Genomic DNA, 24,190 nt, shown 5'->3' on the forward strand with positions numbered 1-24,190 from the left:
AAACAAGTGGCTCATTGTCTAGAAATATAATCCTTGCTTGTAGTGAGGTGTCTTGGGTTCCGTCCTGGTGAAAACCTTGATGTGATTTGTGAGCAATGGATTCCAACTTGGTGACTACAAGGAAGCCATGTTACACCCATGGATATGCATTGCTCATCCTAAATGATTAGCTTGTCTGTGTGCAAATTTGCTGATGAGGAGCTACTGGAAGAAACATTGGAGAAATTACTGGGATTGCAAACCTCACTGTCGAAGCCAGCATAGCAACCCATTGATTGCTACCAACACCAAGATATCCAATGGACGATTGCCCTAGTAGAGGGAAAAATCTGGAGCAGAAACTTCCAAGGAAACGTTGATAAATTTTCCTCCAAACCAACATAATCCTCAGCTTGACAAAGACAGAGTATTTGGGTTTGAGATCTTACAGTGCCTGTACAAGACTCTTCCTTTGGATTCACCGTCTGCACCCAGAGTCTTATATGGCTGGTGGTAGTCACAGCAAGGCTCAGGTCACATGTTACGTTGTCTATACCAGAGATAGTCAATTATTTTTTGTCAAGGTCCAAATTTCTTGGTCAAGGTATAGTGAAGGTCCAGACTCCAGAGAAAATAATTTAAAAAAATAAATAATGATAAGTAAATACAAAGATTTCATGGTCCATTCAAAAGCATCTGGTGGTCTGGATTTGGCACATGGTCTGCCTATTCACTACCCTGGTCTATACACATGCATAGACAGTATGCCAGTCACTCGCCGGTCCAGAGAAACAGACCCATTCATAAATGAATAGCTTCTGGAGAGGACTTATAACCACCAGTTCTTCAAAATCAAGAGAAGCTTTTAATCCCAATGTAGAGAATTGCTCACTCAGAGGCCAAAACTGACCTGACTGGCTGTAATTTTACCGTAATGTTAAAGGTTTGCAAAGATCAAAAACTAGAAGTCTGGTGCCTTTCATCAACTTCGTCTCAAGTGGGTTTCTCAATATGCACCTGCTGAAATTCCTTCAAAGGATATAGAACCGTGCACTTCATGAATGTCACCTAATTTTGCATTGCATCTAGTTGCACTTTAACCATTAAGGTTGTTTTAATTACAGATTGGGCAAATTTGGATTCTCTTCCCTATACAGTTTCTAAGCAGTAATGTATGTAAATTTATTTTATGAGCTCTGTGACTGCAAGTCTCTTGTGACAGAACCATGCTGAGTTTGGCCACTGTTGCTGTCACACGCCTGACTGAATATGCTTTTGTACCTCTTCTAAAGAACAGCAATGAAAAATTCAAGGGGATAACCTCGATACAATTCCTTAGACACAGACTAACCCCATGTGCTTCTGTCAAATGAAACAAAAATGGCAGATGAAATTTATTGTTGATAAATGCAAAGTAATGCACATTGGAAAGCATAATCCGAACTATACATATAGATTGGGTCTAAATAAGCTGTTACTACTCAGGAAAGAGATCTTGGAGTCATTGTGGATAGTTCTCTGAAAACATCTAGTCAATGTGCAGAAGCAGTCAAAAAAGCCAACAGAATGCTGGGAATAATTAAGAAAGGGATAGATAATAGGACAAAAAATATCATGTTGCCTCTATATAAATCCATGGTACGCCCACCTCTTGACTAGTGTGCATGTGTGGTCGCCACATCTCAAAAAAGATATATTGGAATTGGAAAAGGTTCAGAAAATGGCAACAAAAATGATTAGGGGTATGGAAAGGCTTCTGTATGAGGAGAGATTAATAGACTAATAGACTAGATATTAATTATTTTCTTTCACAGTTTCTTGACAGACTGAATAATCTGCTGAATGAACCATTGGTAAAATGGTTTGACTTTCACTCTTTCATCTATAGAAAATATGCAACCTGCTTTTGCATGACAGAATATAGGCAGATGGATCCAATCCTGGGCATTCAGAACAGAGGCAAAATTCCTCCATCTGATACTTTAAACTTCCCTACCAGGAACAATGTATCTAGTAGACTGCTTTCTCTTCTCCCATCAACAAAAATCCTATCATACTATGTAGGTGGTGTAAAATAAAGCAGTTAAAAACAAAGCATCTCACAGAGTTCAGCTCAACTCACATTGTCAGAAAGTGAATGGACTGTTAGGGGCTGTAATCTACTACCTTATACCATTTGAAAGTCACACATGGACTGAATGAAGATTTCTGAGACCCCCATTTGAGCGTTTATAGTAGTTGTCTTTCTAAGTAATAACCATAAGAGTGTATGATCCAAAGGGTATCCAGCCTTTAGAGAAATAGGTTTTTTTCCATAGGCCTTTATCAAACAGTCATAACTTAGTGATTGGCACAAGACACAGAATTTGAATCTGGATTTCAAAAGCCATAAAATTCATGGGTGTTTGGATCAAATATTTTAGTTTGGGCCCATCTCTAGAGAAAAAGATGTGTGGAACAGTTTACACATAGCACTTTCCCAGTATGTATACAAGGGTCACAAAAGTCAGGTAATGCTTGTGGTAGGATCTTCACACAACACCTAGATTGCAGCCTTTCTTTTCCATGTCTTTTCCTGTTACACTGGGTTTAATCATTAGTAAGTTACACATTTAAATTGTAGTACTATGAGTATCTCCAGTTATTTAATACAAAAAGTTCCTCTGAATTCAGTTTACATTATTGGACAGTAGATCTTCAGTTTCTGAGTTTGGTTAACACAAACTATAAAAACTTAAAAAAAAATCAAAATAACAAAAGCAATGTTTCCATTGAAATTATTAGTTTACAAATTATCTCTTACCTGAACTCCTTCTGCCCACTTTGTCTCCTTTGCTCATGCCCCACTCCTTACCTTCTTCCATACCGCCCTACCAGTGGAACAGCCTCCCAGCAAACGTATGTAAAGCAACCTCTCTCTTCTTCAAAAGACACTCTAAAATCTATTTGTTCCCTGATGCATCCTGGCTACATGGGCCACCCACTGCTTCTTTGCTGGATTGTACTGTATTGTCTCTGACTGTAAGCCCTGTGGGTCAAGAATGTTATTGGTTTGGCACAGCTGTCCATGGACAATACCATCTATACTTTATGCTCTACATAAATAACACAGAATCATTAATTTGTATTTTCCGTTAGATTTGTATACTGCCAAAGACGACAATGGCCACCCATTGCTAAGGAAGAATATTGAACAGCCACTGCTTATTTTACGGAGCGAGTCTAAGAGGTGCAGCAAGTTGGCAGGTTCCATTAAGTAGGTGAGATAAATGTGGGTAGCAGCTGTTTTCACCTACTCCACTCAACTTTCAATGCTGCTTCGTTACTGTACATAAATGCACAGCTCAGGTAAAAAAATTAGAATTGCTAAGAATGGGATCTTTGGCCCCCTCCTTTGAAAATCTACGTATTATAAATGGTTTTAAAACTATACAAACTCTACTGCATGCAAAATATTTCTGGCAAAGACTGGACTTTACTTTGTCTTTGTGTAAGAATTATAAAAACAATTACTTATTTAAACAATTCTTTGCTGCATATATTTGCTGTATTCCAAGTAAAGTAATAAATACTCATAAACCTGATGTTGATTTCTTAAAAGAATTCTCATGTGGAATACATTAGGGTGCTGTTCCAGGAATCTATTTATGGTTGTGTCTATAAAAAAGAAGCACCTCATGCAGCTCAGACATAGATCAGTTTCTGCCCACTTCCACCTATTATAAGTCATGAGCGTTAATGGTAGCTGAATAGTTACTGTAAATGACACCTTAAAGATGCTCATAGGTGTATAATGGGTAAGTCAAATGATTCTACTGCTCTTATCTCCATGAAAGTCCAAATTCAAAACCACAGTGGGTTTATATCAAACTCATGACTTTGTTGTTAACAGGGTCTTGTATTAATTAGTGGTCCGTACAAAAGTTTACATTGATTTCTTGGGAATATACTTATGATAAATATACAGAACAGTGACACAATATAATGCAATTAAAATGTATGTTCTGCCCATTTCTATATATTGGAAGAACAAGAATATATAGCCAAATTAAATTAAATTTAATTATCAAATAAAGATCATCTTCTTGCAGTTGTCAGCATTAAGAAATTATTTGGGAAAGTCTGATTATTTATATATAAAGTTGGAAAGTGAAGGGTGTCTTACAAACTCTTGTAAAACAGTTCTCAGTTTGGACTTTCTGAAGGGAGAATTGAGCAAGAGCCAAGACAGAATGTAAACTGAACACTACCTATGAGCTTAAACTGGGTACTTCAGATTCATTAGACTGAAAACAACATGAGTATTATTGCTTTCAAGACCTAAACTCTTCTGCTATAGAAACTAACTTAAAACAAGGTAATTTAACCAGAAGACAATATGACTCATGGATCACGTATATAGTCAAAAATTGGAAGCCATTTGTGTTTCTTTACTTCTGAGATATCTGGGTTTGAGTTTTTATGAAAGTCAGATCTTTAACTTTGTAAAACAGAAAGTAACACATTTCAGGCTACTTACTAATAACACAGATTAGTTATTCTTTCTCTGTTTTAAAGTGAGATGAACTGCAGCTCTAATTGTCCAATCTCATCCTAACAGCAATGCAGCATAGAAAATCTACAATTAGATAGCATAGGATTTGGAGAAAAAATGGTACATATTTTGTTATATTTTTGTACAGTGTCATTGCAATAGATAAATACATGTCTGAACATCCAACAGTGTTTGCAGCTATTTACTGCTAGTTAAGACAACGTTTCTCAAGGCACTCAGCAGCCGCTGCCCATTGCATTCAACACAGAACACCTTGAGATCTTCAAATCTTAAGTGATCAGTCACAGTTAAAGTGCAGCAAAGTATTGTCAGGTCCATCTTCACTTTTGCTTTACTCCTTTAATTGACACAGTTCTTTCTGATTCTTCTGTCGCTGTCAATTTGTCTGATGCTTTTTGTAACATTAATGGTGCCTTCTTTTGTGGGCATTTTCTTGGTGTCCCATTTAGCCTGTTAAAAAGTTTAAAACAATATCATGAGTTTGACATTGGCAGCAAATTGTGAGACATTTACAACAGCTATCAGAGGTTTGTCAAAATAAATATGCTAAATACACAGAAAAACCAAGTGTTCTCCACCCATTTTAGTGATTTGGGGTAAATTTTTTAGTTAATCACAATAGATATCTATCCGGCCTCATCCAAAGCCTGTTGACATCAAGGGAAAGACTCCCATAGATGCCAGTGGGCATTGGACCAGGCCAATAAATCATTTTGACCGCCATTAACACTGCTATGCATGCACCTCTGTACACAGATTGAAAAAGTTTTGTACAAGAAGAAAACCCATACACTTGTTACTCAAAACCAGCACAATTTCTCCGACACTTTGCTTGATCTCCACTTAAGTAAATATATAAAAAATGTCATGAGAAACTGGGGTGTTCTATCACTGTGATGTAGGAGATGTGTTGCTTCCTTCTGAATTACTCTATTCTTAGTAATCATCAAGAAGTCCCTGGGCAGTTCTGTTTAAAACAAGATGTAGTGATGTAGCCCTGGCTATTTACTCCCTGAAGCAAAATTCATAATGCAATATATTGTCCTGTGGCTATTGTGAAATACAGGAAATAGAGGGCCAAATCCTTTTTACCCTGTGGGCTAACCTGGGGCAAGTAGAGCCAGGAGGATTTGTCCCAGAATGTATGTGCCATCATGTAAATAATAGCTCAGATGGTCCATTTTAAAATGAGGTTGTGACAGAGTGCTGAGGCCTAATAGATGGGACAGCACTCTGATCACTGTTGTCTCAGTTAGTTTCCCCAGCAGTCATTGATTGAGGAAATAGGGAGAAATTAGCTAATCAGAAGGGAAACTGGGTGAGTTAAGGAACTAATTGGCTCATCAGATGACTAACTTGATAAAAGGCAGGAAGGAAGTGTTATTGGGGCAGGGCAGCTGTGCCCAAACTGAAGAAGATCCCAAGGAAGGGAGATCTCTTTTCCTTCCAGGGCCCTGATGAACAGGGGTCTGATGGTAATAGAGCTACAGGAATTAGAATTGTTGTACTGAACTGTACAGGTGTTGGTTGAAGGGACTTGAATAAATAATATGGAGTGGACACTAAAAGAAGAGAGTCTGAGCAGTTTCTGTGGCGAACAAGGAAAGGTGAGGCATATGTCCCTTACAGATGTGAACTCTCCTTCGCCATTAACCTCTGCTCATACATATTAATCTGATTATTTTAACAGGAGAAGCTATGTTTTTCCTCAAGTTTAGCTTTGAATACAGTGCATATTGGGGACATGTACAGTATATATAGTCCCCATGCAAAATAAAGATTTACCTTTTAGAAATCTAGCGATAGTAATTGCCTCAGTGACCTACTGCAGTAGTCGATTCAACAGGCTGACTGTACACTATCTAAAGTTATATTTATTGTAATTATCTAAAATTTACTGCCCTTTATTTTGAATGATTGCCTCCTTCTTGTGAAATCTTCAATCTCCCCTTGATAATTTTAATAATTCATTCAAGTCTTTTTCTGCCTTTCCGGACTAAATAATTATTGCACAGTTTATATCTATACATGCCTTCTCTGGACCTTCCCAGTCCTCACTCTACCTTTCTTAAAGTGTGCTAACCATATCTGGACAAGATAAATGAGTGCACACCAGTGTTTGAAATGGTCTTATAATATTATCTCTCTATTTTAATTCACTTATTTGCCTTTTCAAATGTTGCTATGTACCTGGCAAACATTTCATTAGCCATTCACAATGGATCTGAAATCTTTTTCCTGCAGATTATCTAGATTACAGAGCCAATGCTGCCTTCACTTCCACAAGTGTAACTCCCACTGAAGCCAGTGGGAGTTACACCCCTGCAACTAAGGGCAGAATTGGGCCCCTACATTTGCCAATGTACATTATATTTATGGAAGTTGAATTACATCTGCCATTGTGCTGCCTAATGATCCAAAGTGTTCATATCGATCTGGTGTTTCTCACAGTTCTCCACAGATTTTGTTAATCAAAATAATTTAATGTCAGTCAGCAAACTTCAACTCCCAGTGCACCTCCTCCGTCAGATCTTTCATACAATATAGTCAATAATCCTGGACCCAACATTAACCCCTTGAGTGTCCAACCGTTATATTTCCTTCATTATTTTATGAATTGTTTTTATTATCAATTTCTTTTAGGCCCATATCCTTTTCACCTTACTGACATACACCTTTGCTGGCACTACAGTTTGATTCAGCAAGACAACGGAGGAATAGATATTGTAATAAATAATAATACCTAGTTTAGATAGCTATATAGATAAATAGATAGCACTTGTCATCAGTAGATCTCAAAGAGCTTTATTCCCATTTTACAGATTGGGAAACTGAGGCACAGCACGAACAAGTGACTTCCCCAGGGTCACCCACCAGGCTATTGGCAGACCCAGCAATATAACCCGGGTCTCCTGAGCCCCAGTCCTGTGTGCTGTGCACTAGGCAACACTGCCTCCCAATAAAGATAGAAGGCAAAGTGAAGTCAGTGAGAGTACTCACATAAATCACATAACCAAGATTTGACTTTGTGTCAACCAAGTTCTCTGTGCACATGGATATAATAATTGATTGCATGCATCTTTGTTTGACAGAAAAAGTTGGAAGAATGCATTCCAAGCCAATGATAGAGGGCCCAATTAAGTAATCCATACTCATGTGAGTAGCCCCATTGCAGTCAATGGTAACATGATTTAAGGATTGCAGGAATTGGTCCATCATCTCTAGTAACACCAAATAAAATGAAAGACAAGAAGAGTGGGATAATATCTTTTACTGGACCAACTTCTGTTGGTGAGAGAGACAAGCTTTCGAGCTTACACAGAGCTCTTCTTAAAATGTTTGTATTCTTGTTGCTAAAAAAATAAGAATAATAGATTAGAGCTATCATTTGTAGAATCTAATTCTGAAATGCTGCCAAGTCTCTTACAAATTGGATTTTATAATTACATTGATTCTGTTACACCATATTCAATTTGACTGATTAAATTTCTCAATGGACTCATGATTATGACAAGCATTTGCACTTTTTCATTTTCGGCAATCCCCCTATGGCTCTTGAAGTCATGTTGACGTGGAATGTGTCCCTGTACTCCTGCTACTGCAATACTTAAATGGAAAGACACAACTGGGTGTAGGTCACAGGGGAAATATTTCCATGCTGCAGAAGCAATGAAGGATGAATAATACAGTACAAGGAGGTTTAAAATAAACACACACATACTATTGTGTTTGCTATTAATGAACATTAGAGGTAAGATTGAGATCTGGCTTCCATTCTAAACTCCCTTTTCCAGTTGCTGTCTATTTTCTCAGACAAATTCCTTTTGGGCTCAAATTTCCCATGCTTGTTCTCCCATCCCAGAGGTAAATGTTTGAGAGAACCTGTCTGATGATCCTACTGTGCAGTTGGGTAGGGGCCTTTGGGTCTGTCCCTTGTCAGCACTTAATCATCAGTCAGAAGACGTAGATTCAAAGTCTGCCTCTGCCCAGATCTGCAGCTTCTCATGCAATATGCTGTGGCTGCAGTGTACGTATTTTATTGTATTTCAAGATGCTAAATGGGGTTTGACTGTAAAATGGAGAATTGTCACAAAAATAATTGTAGTTCCATTGAAGCTAGTCCTGAGAGTCACAGAACATAATTATAAACCTACCTCTGCTGTTCTGAAGTTATTGTGTTTCTGTGTCATCGTTCCAGAGGGATGGACTGCAGGTTTTGTGCATTGAGTACCACAGTTAGTTTTCTTCTCAGTATTAATTATTCCACTTGCAGTCGAGGACATGGTAACACAGGTCTGAGTTGACTTTTCATCCTCCAGCATACCTAATAAGAACACATGAAATCACATTCCAACAACATTTGACACTAATGGTCATTGTTCCCTTACATTGTATCACTATTTTGTAACTTTTAACTAAAGAACACTGTAGGGTGACCAGATGTCCCAATTTTATAGGGACAGTCCCGATTTTTGGGTCTTTTTCTTATATAGGCTCCTGTTACCCCCCACCCCCGCCCGATTTTTCACATTCGCTGTCTGGTCACCCTAGAACACTGTCAACTTGAAACCTAGTTTATATAAAACAAGGAATTAAAAGTAAATTTCAGATAGTAAAGTTGCCTCTGTGTCTCCTGCCTATTTTTGTGATTTTTACCTTCACATTTCCCTGTCTTAAAAATGCCTCTCCTGTCATTGTCCTACACAAACAAAATGGGATATGAGTTATGGTGGGCCCAGGTCCTGTAAGCCACTGAACATGAGCAGACCTTTTCTCTACCTCAGAGGCCTGTTGACTTCATGGGTACAGGAGTTTGCCAATGCAGAGCGGCTTGGAGGATCATGGCCTAACTGACTATACAAGGAAACAGTGACACTGACTGCATAGAAAGTACGATCAAATTCATACAAAGGAAGACACTGGAAAATAACTAGAGACACCTCTCCCCTTGAATTCCTTCTAACCTTAGTAATCTTAGGGGTTACTTATAAAAATGGTAGGTAAGAAATATTCTGATAAAAATATGATTTTTATTTAGAAGGGTACCCTTAATTTTTATGAGGACTTGTTGCATAATAGACACAAAAAACATATTTTATCAAAACATTGTGTCCATCAATAGTCAAATTATTAAGGAATAATTTTTTTTCAGCTCTGGTTGAATGTACTGCAAGGCAAACATAGAGCAATATGATATGGGTGAGCCTAAAAAAGTTTCCTCATCTTATTGCATTAACTGAACTAAGCTATCATTTACAATAAGCCTACTTCATTAAACTTCTAGTTGTAATTCTGGGTCTCAAATCTGAGTTGTGGATCTGGCCAAAGTTATAACAACAATGAAAAAAAGAACAAGGCTGGATGTGTCACTTTGGTTACTGTAGCTTTCGTTGTTCAAAAATACTTAACAAATTCTATTTATAAAGAGGCTTGTTTACATGCCAACAGAAAAAATGTATAATCTTATTTTATGGCTGTACAAGTGCTGTGATCACTGGATGGAGAAGTAAGGGTGTGTATATAGATACAAAGGGGAAATAAATGTGAAGAGGAACTATACGGAAAACATTTATTGCTGTTTGAACTGTGCATTGCATCACCAAACCCATTCTCATAAATCAGATATGAATACAAGTGTAGCATTAAGGACACAACAAATGAAAGAGAAGTAGCTCTGTATTCTCGCCCAGAAATCTGCAGGGAATACACCTGGCAGGAAAAGCTGCCTGATCAATAGAAAGAATTTTCAGTAGCAGGTTTCCAAAGGAAATGACTGAGAAAAGTAAAGACGATGGAAATAGCAACTGGGGACATACCAAAACAGCTGTCCAAACTGCAAGAGAAGGTCCACCCAAATTTCCAGTCTTGATGCTGAAAGTGATGAAGGTGACTTAATGCGTGAGAAATGTGAATAAAAATATATTATTGCAGTTTCCTAAACTGTCAACAGATGGTGACAGAGCTTCCATGTGCCAGTTTCTCTGTAGGACTGTAAGGTGAAAAAAAATAAAAATAAAAAAAAAAGTCCAGACAAATAAAAAATGGAATTAGCTTTTTTTTAACATCAATATTGCATTTTATGTAAAAAATATGTTTTAAAGTCCTTAATGCTTGGAAGTTGTCATTTTCTGTGAGAGGAAAAAACTGATGTTTCTCTCATCTCTTTATCTGCCTCTAACAAAGAGCTTCAGAGGAGATCCTGGCAATTACAGGCACGTGAGCCTGACTTCACGGGGCAAAGTGATAGACACAACAGTAAAGAACAGAATTATCAGACACATAGATAAACATGATTTGTCAGGGAAGAGTCAACACAGATTTTGTAAAGGGAAATCATGTCTCTTAGAATTCTTTGAGGGAGTCAACAAGTATGTGGATAAGAGTGATCCACTCGGTATACTGTACTTGGATTTTGAGAAAGCCTTTGATGAGGTCCTCATCAAAGGCTCTTAAGGAAACTACGTAGCAATTGAGATAAGAGGGAAGGCCCTCTCATGGATCAGAAACTAGTTGAAAGACAGGAAACAAAGGGCAGGAGGAATAAATGGTCAGTTTTAAGACTGACCATTCAGAGAGGTGAACAGTGGACTGCCCCCACAGGGATCTGTAATGGGACCTGTGCTGTTAGGCATATTTGTTAAAGATCTGAAAAGGGGAAACGAACAATCAAGTGGCAAAGTTTGCAGACAACACAACATTATTCAAGATAGTTACATCCAAAGCAGATTGCGAGGAATTACAGAGGGATCTCACAAAACGGAGTGACTGGGCAACAAAATGGCATACGAAGTTCAACATAGATAAGTGCAAAGTAATACACATTTGAAAAAATAATCTCCAATATACATTTACAATGATAGGTTCTAAATTAGCTGTTACCACCAACAAAGAGATCTTGGAGTCATCACCAGGACAGTTCTCTGAAAACTTCCTCTGAATGTGCAAGTGGTCAAAAAGGCTAACAGTGTGCTAGGAACTATTAGGAAAGGGATAGAAAATAAGACAGAAAATATCATAATGCCACTAATAAATCCCTGGTACGCCCACACCTTGAACCAGTTATGGTTCCCTTCTCTCAAAAAGGATATTGTGGAGATGAGAAAAGTTCAGGGAAGGGCAACAAAGATGCTAAAGGGCTTCCATACAAGGAGAGATTCAAAAGATTAGGGAGGTTCATCTTAGAAAAGAGATGACTAAGGGGGATATGATAGAAGTCTATGAAATCATGAATGGTGTGGAAAAAGTTAATAGAAAAGTGTTATTTACCCTTTCACACAATACAAAAAGCTGATGAAATTAACAGGCAGCAGGTTTATTACAAACAAGAGGAAATACTTTTCATACAACACACAACTAACTTGGGGAATGCATTGCTATGGGATGCTGTGATGACCAGAAGTATAACTGGGTTCATAAAAGAACTGGATAAGTCCATCAATGGCTATTAGCCAAGATGGTCAAGGATACAACCCCATGTTTAGAACAACCCTACATTTCCAACCCCCAGAAGTGGAAGATGAGGTGGATCACTCCATAGTTGCCCTGTTCTGTACACTCCCTGTGAATCATAGAATCATAGAATCATAGAATATCAGGGTTGGAAGGGACCCCAGAAGGTCATCTAGTCCAACCCCCTGCTCGAAGCAGGACCAATTCCCAGTTAAATCATCCCAGCCAGGGCTTTGTCAAGCCTGACCTTAAAAACCTCTAAGGAAGGAGATTCTACCACCTCCCTAGGTAACGCATTCCAGTGTTTCACCACCCTCTTAGTGAAAAAGTTTTTCCTAATATCCAATCTAAACCTCCCCCACTGCAACTTGAGACCATTACTCCTCGTTCTGTCATCTGCTACCATTGAGAACAGTCTAGAGCCATCCTCTTTGGAACCCCCTTTCAGGTAGTTGAAAGCAGCTATCAAATCCCCCCTCATTCTTCTCTTCTGCAGGCTAAACAATCCCAGCTCCCTCAGCCTCTCCTCATAACTCATGTGTTCCAGTCCCCTAATCATTTTTGTTGCGCTTCACTGGACTCTCTCCAATTTATCCACATCCTTCTTGAAGTGTGGGGCCCAAAACTGGACACAGTACTCCAGATGAGGCCTCACCAATGTCGAATAGAGGGGAACGATCACGTCCCTCGATCTGCTCGCTATGCCCCTACTTATACATCCCAAAATGCCATTGGCCTTCTTGGCAACAAGGGCACACTGCTGACTCATATCCAGCTTCTCGTCCACTGTCACCCCTAGGTCCTTTTCCGCAGAACTGCTGCCTAGCCATTCGGTCCCTAGTCTGTAGCTGTGCATTGGGTTCTTCCGTCCTAAGTGCAGGACCCTGCACTTATCCTTATTGAACCTCATCAGATTTCTTTTGGCCCAATCCTCCAATTTGTCTAGGTCCTTCTGTATCCTATCCCTCCCCTCCAGCGTATCTACCACTCCTCCCAGTTTAGTATCATCCGCAAATTTGCTGAGAGTGCAATCCACACCATCCTCCAGATCATTTATGAAGATATTGAACAAAACCGGCCCCAGGACCGACCCTTGGGGTACTCCACTTGATACCGGCTGCCAACTAGATATGGAGCCATTGATCACTACCCGTTGAGCCCGACAATCTAGCCAGCTTTCTACCCACCTTATAGTGCATTCATCCAGCCCATACTTCCTTAACTTGCTGACAAGAATACTGTGGGAGACCGTGTCAAAAGCTTTGCTAAAGTCAAGAAACAATACATCCACTGCTTTCCCTTCATCCACAGACCCAGTAATCTCATCATAAAAGGCGATTAGATTAGTCAGGCATGACCTTCCCTTGGTGAATCCATGCTGGCTGTTCCTGATCACTTTCCTCTCATGCAAGTGCTTCAGGATTGATTCTTTGAGGACCTGCTCCATGATTTTTCCAGGGACTGAGGTGAGGCTGACTGGCCTGTAGTTTCCAGGACCCTCCTTCTTCCCTTTTTTAAAGATTGGCACTACATTAGCCTTTTTCCAGTCATCCGGGACTTCCCCGGTTCGCCACGAGTTTTCAAAGATAATGGCCAATGGCTCTGCAATCACAGCCGCCAATTCCTTCAGCACTCTCGGATGCAACTCGTCCGGCCCCATGGACTTGTGCACGTCCAGCTTTTCTAAATAGTCCCTAACCACCTCTATCTCCACAGAGGGCTGGCCATCTCTTCCCCATTTTGTGATGCCCAGCGCAGCAGTCTGGGAGCTGACCTTGTTAGTGAAAACAGAGGCAAAAAAAGCATTGAGTACATTAGCTTTTTCCACATCCTCTGTCACTAGGTTGCCTCCCTCATTCAGTAAGGGGCCCACACATTCCTTGGCTTTCTTCTTGTTGCCAACATACCTGAAGAAACCCTTCAGGTTTCTTCTTTCTTGAACCTTTGGTATGAGCCACTGTTGGAGTAAAGATACTGGGCAAGATGAACCATCTTCTGATCCTGTGTGATAGCTCTTATATTCTTATTCCACAGCACTGACACCTCCCCTCATTCAGCAGTAAACATCTCCTCTCCTGCACCTCCATGAAGTCTACTCAAGCAGGTTACATTTTAAATCTCACACCTCCCTGCTGTTTTCCAGACTAAGGTGTGCAGCAGAGTAGTAAAAAATTTATTAAAACGAATGTTAAAAAAACTATATAAGACATAGTTTTGGAAAAGAGTGTCTGTACATCTGGGTATAGTGCTTAGATTATCCACAGATATAAAGCTGGTTTTTAAAAGTCATATGATACTTTTTTTCTTGGTCCCAGTCACCTGGCATGGGTCAGGGTTACAAAGGATTCTAGACTACTGTTGCACACTCAGATGATTTGTGGGAAGGGACATGAGGAGCCAGTTAGTTATTTAGGAACAAGGGCTCAAGAACTGTTTATGTATTTATGGCATAGCCTATGGAAACAAATGCAGGCTTGGTAGCCAGGAACTCCCAAGTTCTATGCCCCACTCTGGTACTGACTTAGTGTGGTCTTGTGTATATTGGTTCTACTCCCGGCTTCAGTTTCCCCATCTGAAAACAGAGATAAGGATACTTACTTATTTATCTCACAGGGGTGTTGTAAGCATGTGTTACTACAGGTCTTTGAAGATGCACAGTGCTTTAAGTGTTAAGTATTTGGACATATGGACATTTCAAACATATGGTGTCATGGGGTGTCCACCCCACACAAGGCCTGAAGGAGTTAAGGTAGCTAGGTGGCACAGTGGCTGCACCTGGAGGAGAAGCCAGGGAGTAAAGAGAGTTAATTAAAGAGGAAGCTTAGCTGGACAGGAACAAGAGGGGCCGGCATAAGCCCAGGACCTGAGAGTAGAAGGAGGCTTTACTCTCAGGATGAGAGAAGGCAAGGTAGGAAGTACCTGAGGGAGACAGGTGCAAGGTTCAGGACAGTGCAGACCTTGACTGCTTGTTATAGGATCCCTGGGCTGGAACCCAGGGTTGAGAGTGGGCTTGGGTTCCCCTACCAGCCCCTGGGGAGCGGGCGTTAAGAGGCAGCGAGAGGGAAGAATGCCTGGCACTGTGGGTCCTTTGATACCCCAGAAGGTGAGGACTACAGTGACCTGGGTGGAGGGCCAAGCCATGAAGCAAGAGTAGTTGAGTCCCAAGACAGAGAGGCTGAGAGAGTGATGGCGTGAGCAACTGCAGGAAGGGTATCAGACTGGCAGAGCTAATTCCCAGATACAGCCAGAAGGAGGTGCTCCAGTGATGAGTGGAGTGTCCCATGACCCACAGGTTATCAGTTTTTTCTTCTGTGGGTTCATTCTCCTGCACTACTTTCACCATGCAGCTATTTGGAGGTTGAGCCCATAACAATACTATTTTATTGTGTTAGTACTATTATGAAAAGCACAGTTGTATTGATTTGTATTACTGTAGCACTATTAGGTACAGTTGTTTTATCCATTCATCGGCTGATTGTGCTGCCGCTTTCTGTCTTTCACGGAACAGATTTATTGGAATAGATGTATCTTTCTTGGGATTGTGGAAAACCATAAACACTGGAAATGGTAGATTTGGTTCATTTGTGTATCTGCTAATTTGCTGCTTAAGTGCCACACTCTGCTGAGATTAGACATTTTGTCCAATACTTATCTGAAACTAACCACTTATCAGCATCTGGGACTGCAAATATCAGTTCCATTCTCTCTTTCCATTGAGCCCAGTTATTAGTTACATTGCCATTATCGGGGTCTATTGATGTACTGCAGGCTTTATCCTTATTTTAGTCTGACACTATTATGTTTGCTTTTCTAAAAGTAAGAAACTGTTTTAGAACCCTTGTTCATCAACAAGGGAGTGATTTACTGAGCCGGCTGTAACAATATGAAAGACACTTTCAGGCAGCATGCTGTTTCCTGGGAGGAACTGTTTGGAAGCAACAGTTGCTGGAGAACTGTCTGAGAACTCAGGAGGCTGAAGAAGCCATGTTGTAAGCAGCCACAACAAACCCTGAGTGAGACCTTATGTGTCAGAAGACCCAGACACAACAAAGCATAAAACACTCACAAGACTAGAGAAAAAAAGACTCTTGGAAATTCTAGCATCATCCACTGCAAGTTTAGGAACTTATTGTATTCACTTTCCTCTTCATATACACTGGTGTGAAGTCAGAACAACAATTCATTAGCAATGGAAGCTAGAGCACAAGATTCTGTTGACAAATCAGAAAATGAAACATAATTTAGATGCTAGCTATTTCATGAATTCATATATGAATCCTAATTAGAGAACAGACAAGGTCTTAAAGAAAGGACTAGGCACAAAACTTCTTGCTCTCCAGATGGCAAGCGTTTGGCAGTGTTATAAGAGAAGCAGAATACTGCCGTGTCACAAATAAAGGAATGACTGGTTAGATATTTTTCCTTTCACCATCTGGAAGTTGCAAGCTGTTAAGGTAGAAACATCCTGTATCTGAGTCTTGCCTAAGTATAATTTAAACCAAACTGCTTAGGCATTTATGTCATGATCATCATGTTGATAAATGCGAAGTAATGCACATTGGAAAACATAATCCAAACTATATATACAAAATGATGGGGTCTAAAATTAGCTGCTACAACTCTAGAAAGAGATCTTGGAGTCACTGTGTCTCTGAAAACATCTGCTCAATATGCAGCAGCAGCCAAAAAAAGCTAACAGAATGTTAGGAAAGGGATAGATAACAAGACAAAAATAATATAATGACAATATATAAAGCCCTATACCCACAGCTTGGTGCAGTTCTGGGCACCCCGTCTCAAAATAGATATTAGAATTAGAAAAAGTACAGAGAAGGGCAACAACAACGATTAGGGGTGTGGAACAGCTTCCGTATAGGGAGAGATTAAAAAGACTGAAAATGTTCAGCTTGGAAAAGAGATGACTATGGGGGATATGACAGAGGTCTATAAAACCATGAATGGTGTGGAGAAAGTGAATAATGAAGTATATTTGCCCCTTCACATAACAAAGAACTAGGGGTCACCCAATGAAACTAATAGGCAGCAGGTTTAAAACAAACAAAAGGAAGTATTTCTTCACAGTCAACCTGTGGAACTCATTAGCAGGAGATGTTGTGAAGGCCAAAAGTATAACTGGGCTCAAAAAAGAATTAGATAAGTTCATGGAGGATAGGTCCAGGTGTCCCTAAACCTATGACTGCCACATGCTCAGACTAGATGACAGGTGGGGGATCGCTCAACGAATTGCCATGTTCTGTTCATTCCCTCTGAAGCATCTGGCACTGTCCACTGTCAGAAGACAGGATATGGGGCTAGATGGACCATTGGTCTGACCCAGTATGGCCATTGTTATGTCCTTATCATAGTAATATCATCAGAGTGCCTGTTTTCACACACCCCTTCCTCTCTGTAAGCTTGCAGAGCTCTCAAAGCAGGAATTGAAGCATAATTATGCTTTCCTTATCACCATCCAATTCTCTCTGTCAGGACAAGCCCACTCAAATTGTCTGAGAGCCTCCCAGGGCCTGGATAAGTAGTATAGTCCATAACATGCTCTTTGAAGCTCATCTATTTTATTAAGTGAATTAGCATGCTTGACAGACTCTGTAGTTCTTCTCCCAAATCCTGACCCCTTGACAGACTATCAAACCTCAAATAATGTAACGTTGCTCCTTTTATCCTGACAAATATCCAATATTTGGGGCCTTGCTGAGTTGTTTCCATTAGAAGCAGAAATCGATGATAGTCAAATATTTCTTTTGGTACAATCCAGTTTATTTGCAAAAAATGTATGCAAACTCTAGGTTCTCTGTTCACAGTATGAACCAACAGCAGCCACATCTGCCTTTCCAGCAAGTACTGTGCCCAAAAGAAGTTCTATCTCTCGACTTTCTCCCAGGACCATGCTCACCACTGCTTCTCTCAGTTACCGGTAACTTTTTGAGTCTCTCTCACACACAGACACACATCAGACAATCCTTTAGCCCCTGCATTTGCAATCAGTCCCAGAGAATCCCGAGACCATGTGGCTTAACTTCTGACTTTAACCTTGCCATGTAGCCAGTTGCCTTGGGTGGTGGTTTTCTATTGTTTCTACAAAAAGAAAAGGAGCACATGTGGCACCTTAGAGACTAACAAAGTTATTGTTAGTCTCTAAGGTGCCACAAGTACTCCTTTTCTTTTTGCGGATACAGACTAACATGACTGCTACTCTGAAACCTGTCACTATTGTTTCTAGTTATCATTATATAAAGTGGTTTTTAATTGCTCCTTCCACTTAGCCTGAATGAAGGATGGTTCACTACCCATCAGCTTTAATGAGGTCTGTGATTGTCTATAAATAAAAGACCTTCTTGATGGCAGCACAACACAGCATAATAGAAACAATACTATGGCCCAAATCATCTTCTAACATGTTTCTGGTCCAGATTATAAATCTCCAGAAATATTTAGAGCACTAGCCATGACCAGTATTGGTTCTGATTACAAATACACCAAAAAATAACCTTTTATCTAAAACTTCCCTCACAGCTAAAAACAGGACCAAATGGGGCCTGTTTGCAAACTATCCCTTGTTTTGGTATTTACAAATTGAAAACTTGAATTATGTTTTGCAGAACCAAGGCCCCCATCCCCTCCCAGATTTGTCTCTAGTAGAGATAGGACGAACCTAGACCCTTTTATCCAAACCTCCCAAATGTTGGTGGATTGGAAAAACTAGAACATGGATTCAAACCAATTCTGGCCAGTGATTTTTTTTTTTTTGCAAAACCAAAACTAAAACCTGTCCTCCTTAGCACTACTTTAGTTCTTATAGAACTTCAGAGAGAACCTCAGCTCTGGGTAATGTTTCAACAATTCCACATATAAGCAGTGTCAGGATGAGCTGCACCCTGACATCCGGTGGTGAGGTGTGGCAAGTTGTGGAAAAGAACTTCGGGGGCCGATCTCATTTGCATAGGCACACCCACCCCACCTAGAATGAGGCCATAGCTGCCCAAATGGTCACTTTGGCTGCTGTGGGATCCCCAGTGTCTCTGTTATTGGGGCAGGAAGAATAAATTGTAATTACCCTGATTATGGGAACTGTGCTTGGAACTGTACTTGGCCTTTTGTTATGATGGAGGGACTCACCATCAACTAAGTAGCACTCGATAGGCAAGGGTCATGGGTTCCAAAACTGTGTGAATTGAGAGAGGCTGGGGACAAGTATTAATACTTGGTGGTATGGGCCCCTTGGTGAGGGCCTTACATGCTGATTGCACTTCCTCCTCTCTCCACTGTGGAATATCAGAGCTAATTTTGATTCCATTAGGAGTCTAGTTGCAGGCTGCTGAGCTCACTTTGGGCTAATGGTGCACCAGCACTGAGGCTCCCTTACTACAAGCTGAATTCACCTAAGAGCTGAAATCACTGAGTGTTGTGTTAATTAGTGGGGGAGCCTGAAGATATATTGTGGAGCAGTTTGCGGGATGGCTGGAGTGCCTTGTGAACAGGCTGGTGGAGCAGTTCGTGGGTTGGCGGGAGCTGCTTGTGGGCCGCTGAGCCAAGCGAAACAGTTCATGGGGCAGCTGGTGGAGTGGAGCGGAGCGGAGCGAAGGCCTATGGAGCTGTGGGGCGGTCAGCTTCAGATCATGTAAGGTGCTCCTTACCTCTCTCTTTCTCCCCCCCCATCTCCACCCAGGTTGGGAGGTAAAGCTCTGCAGATAAACTTTCGAATTCTGGGGCTGCCCTGACCAGGGACAGAGACTTTTGGGTCATTGGACTTTTGGGACTTTGGGTGATTTGGGGTTGCTGGACTCAAGAACCAAAGGGAAAGGGCATGCCCCAATTTGCTTGGGGTGGATTTTTTGCTCATGGGTTGTGTTATGAATCCTGTTGGTGGTGTTTCCCCAACATAATGCCACATTGTTTCTCTCTGTTATTAAAAAGCTTTTTGCTACACTCAGACTATGTGCTTGCGAGAGGGGAAGTATTGCCTCTTGGAGGCGCCCAGCGGGTGTGGTATATATTTGTCCCAGGTCACTGGGTGGGGGCTCGAGCCGGTTTGCATTGTGTTATTGGAATGGAACCCCTAGATACTGAACCCGGCCCTTGTTGCTGCCAACTCTGACGGGCAGAAGGGTTACACACAATTTTAAAAAAGCATACCACTGTACTAGTTTTACAAATGTGCTCATGTGCAATAGACAGAGAAATCTGCTTAGAATCTAATGTGCTTCAACATGAAGACCAAGAACAGCAAGATATTGGCCCTTCTAACATGTCTATTGTTTTTTCCCTATGATATATACATTAAAATAGTATAATCTAATAAGAACAAAAACCTAAAGCAAACACAAATGTGAAACTCAAGTTATCAATATATTTGTAAAGGTGTCAAGAGCATATTCAAATGGTTTATGTAAATAGTGTGAATAGCATAGAAAGGGGAAGTTTTTTAATGTAATAGTCTCTCCAGAAACATCTGCCATTCATAACCAATGCTTGATCATAATGTTGACTGTTTCACAATCCTGTGGCTGGAAGCTGCAGCTAGACAAATTCAGATTGGAAATAAGGTGTAAATTTTAACAGTGAGACTAATTAACCATTGGACCAACTTACAAAGGGTCATGGTGGATTTTCCATCACTGTCCATTTGTCAATCAAGATTGGACATTTTTCTAAAAGATGTGTCTAGGAATTATTTTGGAGAAGTTCTCTGGCCTGTGTTATAAAGGAGGTCAGACTAGATGATCACAATGCTCCCTTCTGGCTTTGGAATCTATGAAAACTTCCAGTAGGACTTCAAACTTTTCTGTTTTCTGGGATAGTCACATAACTGCGTTACAAGCTGAATGAAAAAAATAAATCTCAAAATTATGCCGAGTATCTTTGGCTTACTATAGGCATGTGGTCATTTTGTTATCATTTCCTAGCAGGAATCACTAAATACAACTCCAGTCCACAAAATTTAGAGTGCACAGTATAATGCCCTGATCAGTCAGCTGTTGTATTGAGTTCATTCTGTGCCCTGCCTAGAAAGCTACCCCAAAAAAAAAAAAAAGAGGAAAAAAAAGAGCTTTTAAGGGGAGGAATCCTAATACATAAACCATGGTGCATTCTTAGTTGTATCTCTACTTTAAAAGTCTTTATTGATTAACCACAGTCATTGTCATCAAGATCCTTTGTGTTTCAGACTAAAAAGAAATGTATCAGTGACAAGTGGAACATCCCATTTTCTAAGAGCACAAAAGACTTCTCTTTTACAAAATTCTAATCAGCAAATAATCCCACTCATAGAATTCATCAAATGCCATCTGAATGTGTTATGGAAATTCTCAGACGTCTCCAGAGTGGAGCACTGCCCATCTCACACTTACTGCTCTGTATACTGCCAGTGACCTTCTGTTCCGATTGCTCCCTTCACCCTGTCCAACTGCTACGCTCATCTCTTCTTTCATGCTGCACTTTAAACTTGGAACAGCGATGTACGCCAAGTCCCTTTCCCCACTCTGTCATGTGAGACATCCTTAAAGATGCTTAGGATGGGACTTTACTATATAAATCCTAATTAAAAAAAAAAAAAGCTCTCTGAAATTCCAAAGCAGCAGTGTCCCACCCTCACATATCTGACCAAGAACCAGTTGATATAATTTATTTCGACTTTCAAAAGACAATTGCCAATACACCTTACAAGATGCTGCAAAAGAAGTAAAGTAGCCATCAGGTGAGAAGCAAAGTATTGTCATGGATGATACCGGCTAAAAGACAAGAAACAAAGAGTAGGAATAAAGAGTCAATTTTCATCATGTCAAAAAGTTAACAGCAGGATGCCTCAAGGTTCTATACTAGGTCCAGTGTTGTTTAATATATTTATTAATGACATGGAAAAGGAGGTGAACAGTGAGATAGCAAAGCTTGCAGATGACACTTCCTTAGGCTGGTCAAGTCCACAAAAGATATGAGGAACTTCAGCAGGCCTGACAAACTAGGTGATGGGGCAACATGATGGCAGATGAAGTTCAAAGTTGATGAATGCCAAGTAATGCACATTGGAGAGAAACATTTGAATTATTAATACACTTTAGCTTTAGGGTTATAAATTATCTGTATCAACTAAGGAAAGTGACCTGGGCATCACTATGTACAGCTCAATGAAGACCATGGCTCTATGTTCAGCTATGGGCAAAAAGCAATAAGGCTACTTAAGAAATGGAATGGAGAATTGTGGCAAGATCGACTAGGTCTGAGGCCCCCTGCTGGAGGCTCACGGCTGTGTATCACCTTGTCCCAGAATAGAGCAGCAAGAAGTCCTCCAGGCAGCCTAGCCTGGCTGCAGAAGAGCGGCCAATCAGAGGGGCTGCTGGAGTGACCAATAAGGGGCCAGAAGGGCCAGATAAAAGGCAAGCAGCAGCAGAGCAGAGCCTTCGGTTGCTGTGTGGAGCTTGACGAGGGAGGACTCAGTGCCTGGTGGGCTACACAAGCAGCCGGCCATGGACAGCTCACTGCAGAGAGCTCACCCAGCAGAACTGAGCCCAGGGAAGGCTGCCAAGACCAAGTGGCTGGATAGAACAGCAGCAGGACTATGAAAAGGTCAGTGAGAGCAGACTGAGCCCAGGGGACTGAGTCCAGGACCTGGCCAGACCAGGCGAGGGTACAGAGATGGGCGCTACTGGTCTGGTTGCAGACTTAGCCCAGGAAGGGCTGCTGAAAAGGACACCAGCTGACTCAAGGGTACTGAGGTGGGCCCCAGCTAGGCGGTTGAAGAAGGCGGTCCCTCAGAGAAGAAGCCTTAGAACAACGTCCCCATACCAAGGTTATGATGAGAACTTGGGACTGTATACCCCAGAAGGGGGACAGCATGTGTGGCTCAGCTGAGGACTGAGCTGCTGAAGACCAGCTGAGAGAACCAGTGGCCGGGGGTGCGCTTGCGAGAGGCAGGAGCCACCCTGATGTATCACCAGAAAAGAAAAGCAGGCTCACACGTAACCGAGAGAAAGGGGGCCATCCATGAGAGGTGGGTGTTGTCTGCCCCTCCCCCATGAAAAGAACTGTGTTTGCAGGCACTATTGGCCAGAGAAAAGGGGGCACACACGAGAAATGGGTGCTGACCCCATTACAAGAATAATACTGAAAATATTATACCACCATCATATAAACCAATGATGTACCCTCATATTGAATACCATATGCAGTACTGGTCACCTCATCTCAAAAAGGATAATGCAGAAGAAGAGAAGGGGAATGAGAATAATTAGATTGAAAGGATTAGGATTGTTTATCTTAAAAAAAAGAAATAACAGGAGACATGGTAAAAGTATATAACATAATTAATGGTCTAGAGAAACTAAATCAGGCGCTTCTATCCTCCTTGTCTTATCACACAAGAACAAGGGGACATGCAATGGAACTGAAAGGGAAAATTCAAAACTGGCAGAAGAAAATACCTTTTCATGCAATACAAAATTTGACTGTGGAACTCATTGACTGCAAGATGTCATGGAGGCCAAGAATTTAGCAAGATTCAAAAAGGGATTGAATGTTTGTATGGATAACAAGAATAGTCAGAGTTATAAAAGTTAATGTTAACAAAACATTTAGAAGGCATTTACAACTTTATGCTTCGGGGTTTAAATCTCTAATCTCTAACTATTAGAGTTTAGGATGAGAACTTCTTAAGGGCAGATTATCTCACATCTGCCGACTGCAAGGTTCTTAAACCTTTCTCTGAAGTATCTGGTGCTGGCCATGGAGACAGGATATTGGAGTAGATGGACCATAGGTCAGATCCAGTACAGCAATTCTTATGATCCTATATAATCAAGCAATGATATCATAAACATGATACTATAATACTGAATTAAAGGCATACCTGTGTTTAAAGTGACTGAATATTGGCATATGTGCCACCTAGCATTCTTTAATTCCAGATGATGGGAAGTGTGGAGTTATTTAATTAACAATGCTATATTTTTGGAACTGACTGTGGTACAGTCTGGTTAGGTTAAATTCTTCTGGTTCAGCAGCACCACTTATTTATTGTGGTTGATGTCTCATGAACAATGTATAAGCTTTTATGTGTCATGCTGTGTAGTCATAAAAAGGTATTGTAGAGCTTTAGACATTAAAGATGAACATTTTGAGTAATATTTCACAGCTAAGAAGGAATAGCTAGTTTTGTTACCACAGACAGTTTCTACCAGAGAAAGTATTTATCTGTGA

The 24,190-nt window shown here is 40.6% G+C and overlaps 1 protein-coding gene across 1 annotated transcript in view; it reads right to left on the bottom strand.

Annotated features, from left to right (window-relative positions):
• Positions 1-4,071: 4,071 nt before the first annotated feature.
• The window catches only part of BAALC (BAALC binder of MAP3K1 and KLF4), a 39,155-nt gene continuing 19,036 nt past the window's right edge, over positions 4,072-24,190 (bottom strand). The window contains exons 2-3 of the mRNA XM_084622010.1: positions 8,689-8,858; positions 4,072-4,984 (exon numbers count right to left, since the gene is read on the bottom strand). Of these exons, the coding sequence (XP_084478136.1) occupies positions 4,874-4,984; positions 8,689-8,858 (281 nt within the window). The 3' untranslated portion in view covers positions 4,072-4,873. The remainder of the gene's footprint in view (positions 4,985-8,688; positions 8,859-24,190) is intronic.

Source organism: Lepidochelys olivacea (genome assembly GCF_965140295.1).
Source record: "Lepidochelys olivacea isolate rLepOli2 genome assembly, chromosome: 2".
In the NCBI taxonomy this organism is placed as follows: Eukaryota; Metazoa; Chordata; order Testudines; family Cheloniidae; genus Lepidochelys; species Lepidochelys olivacea.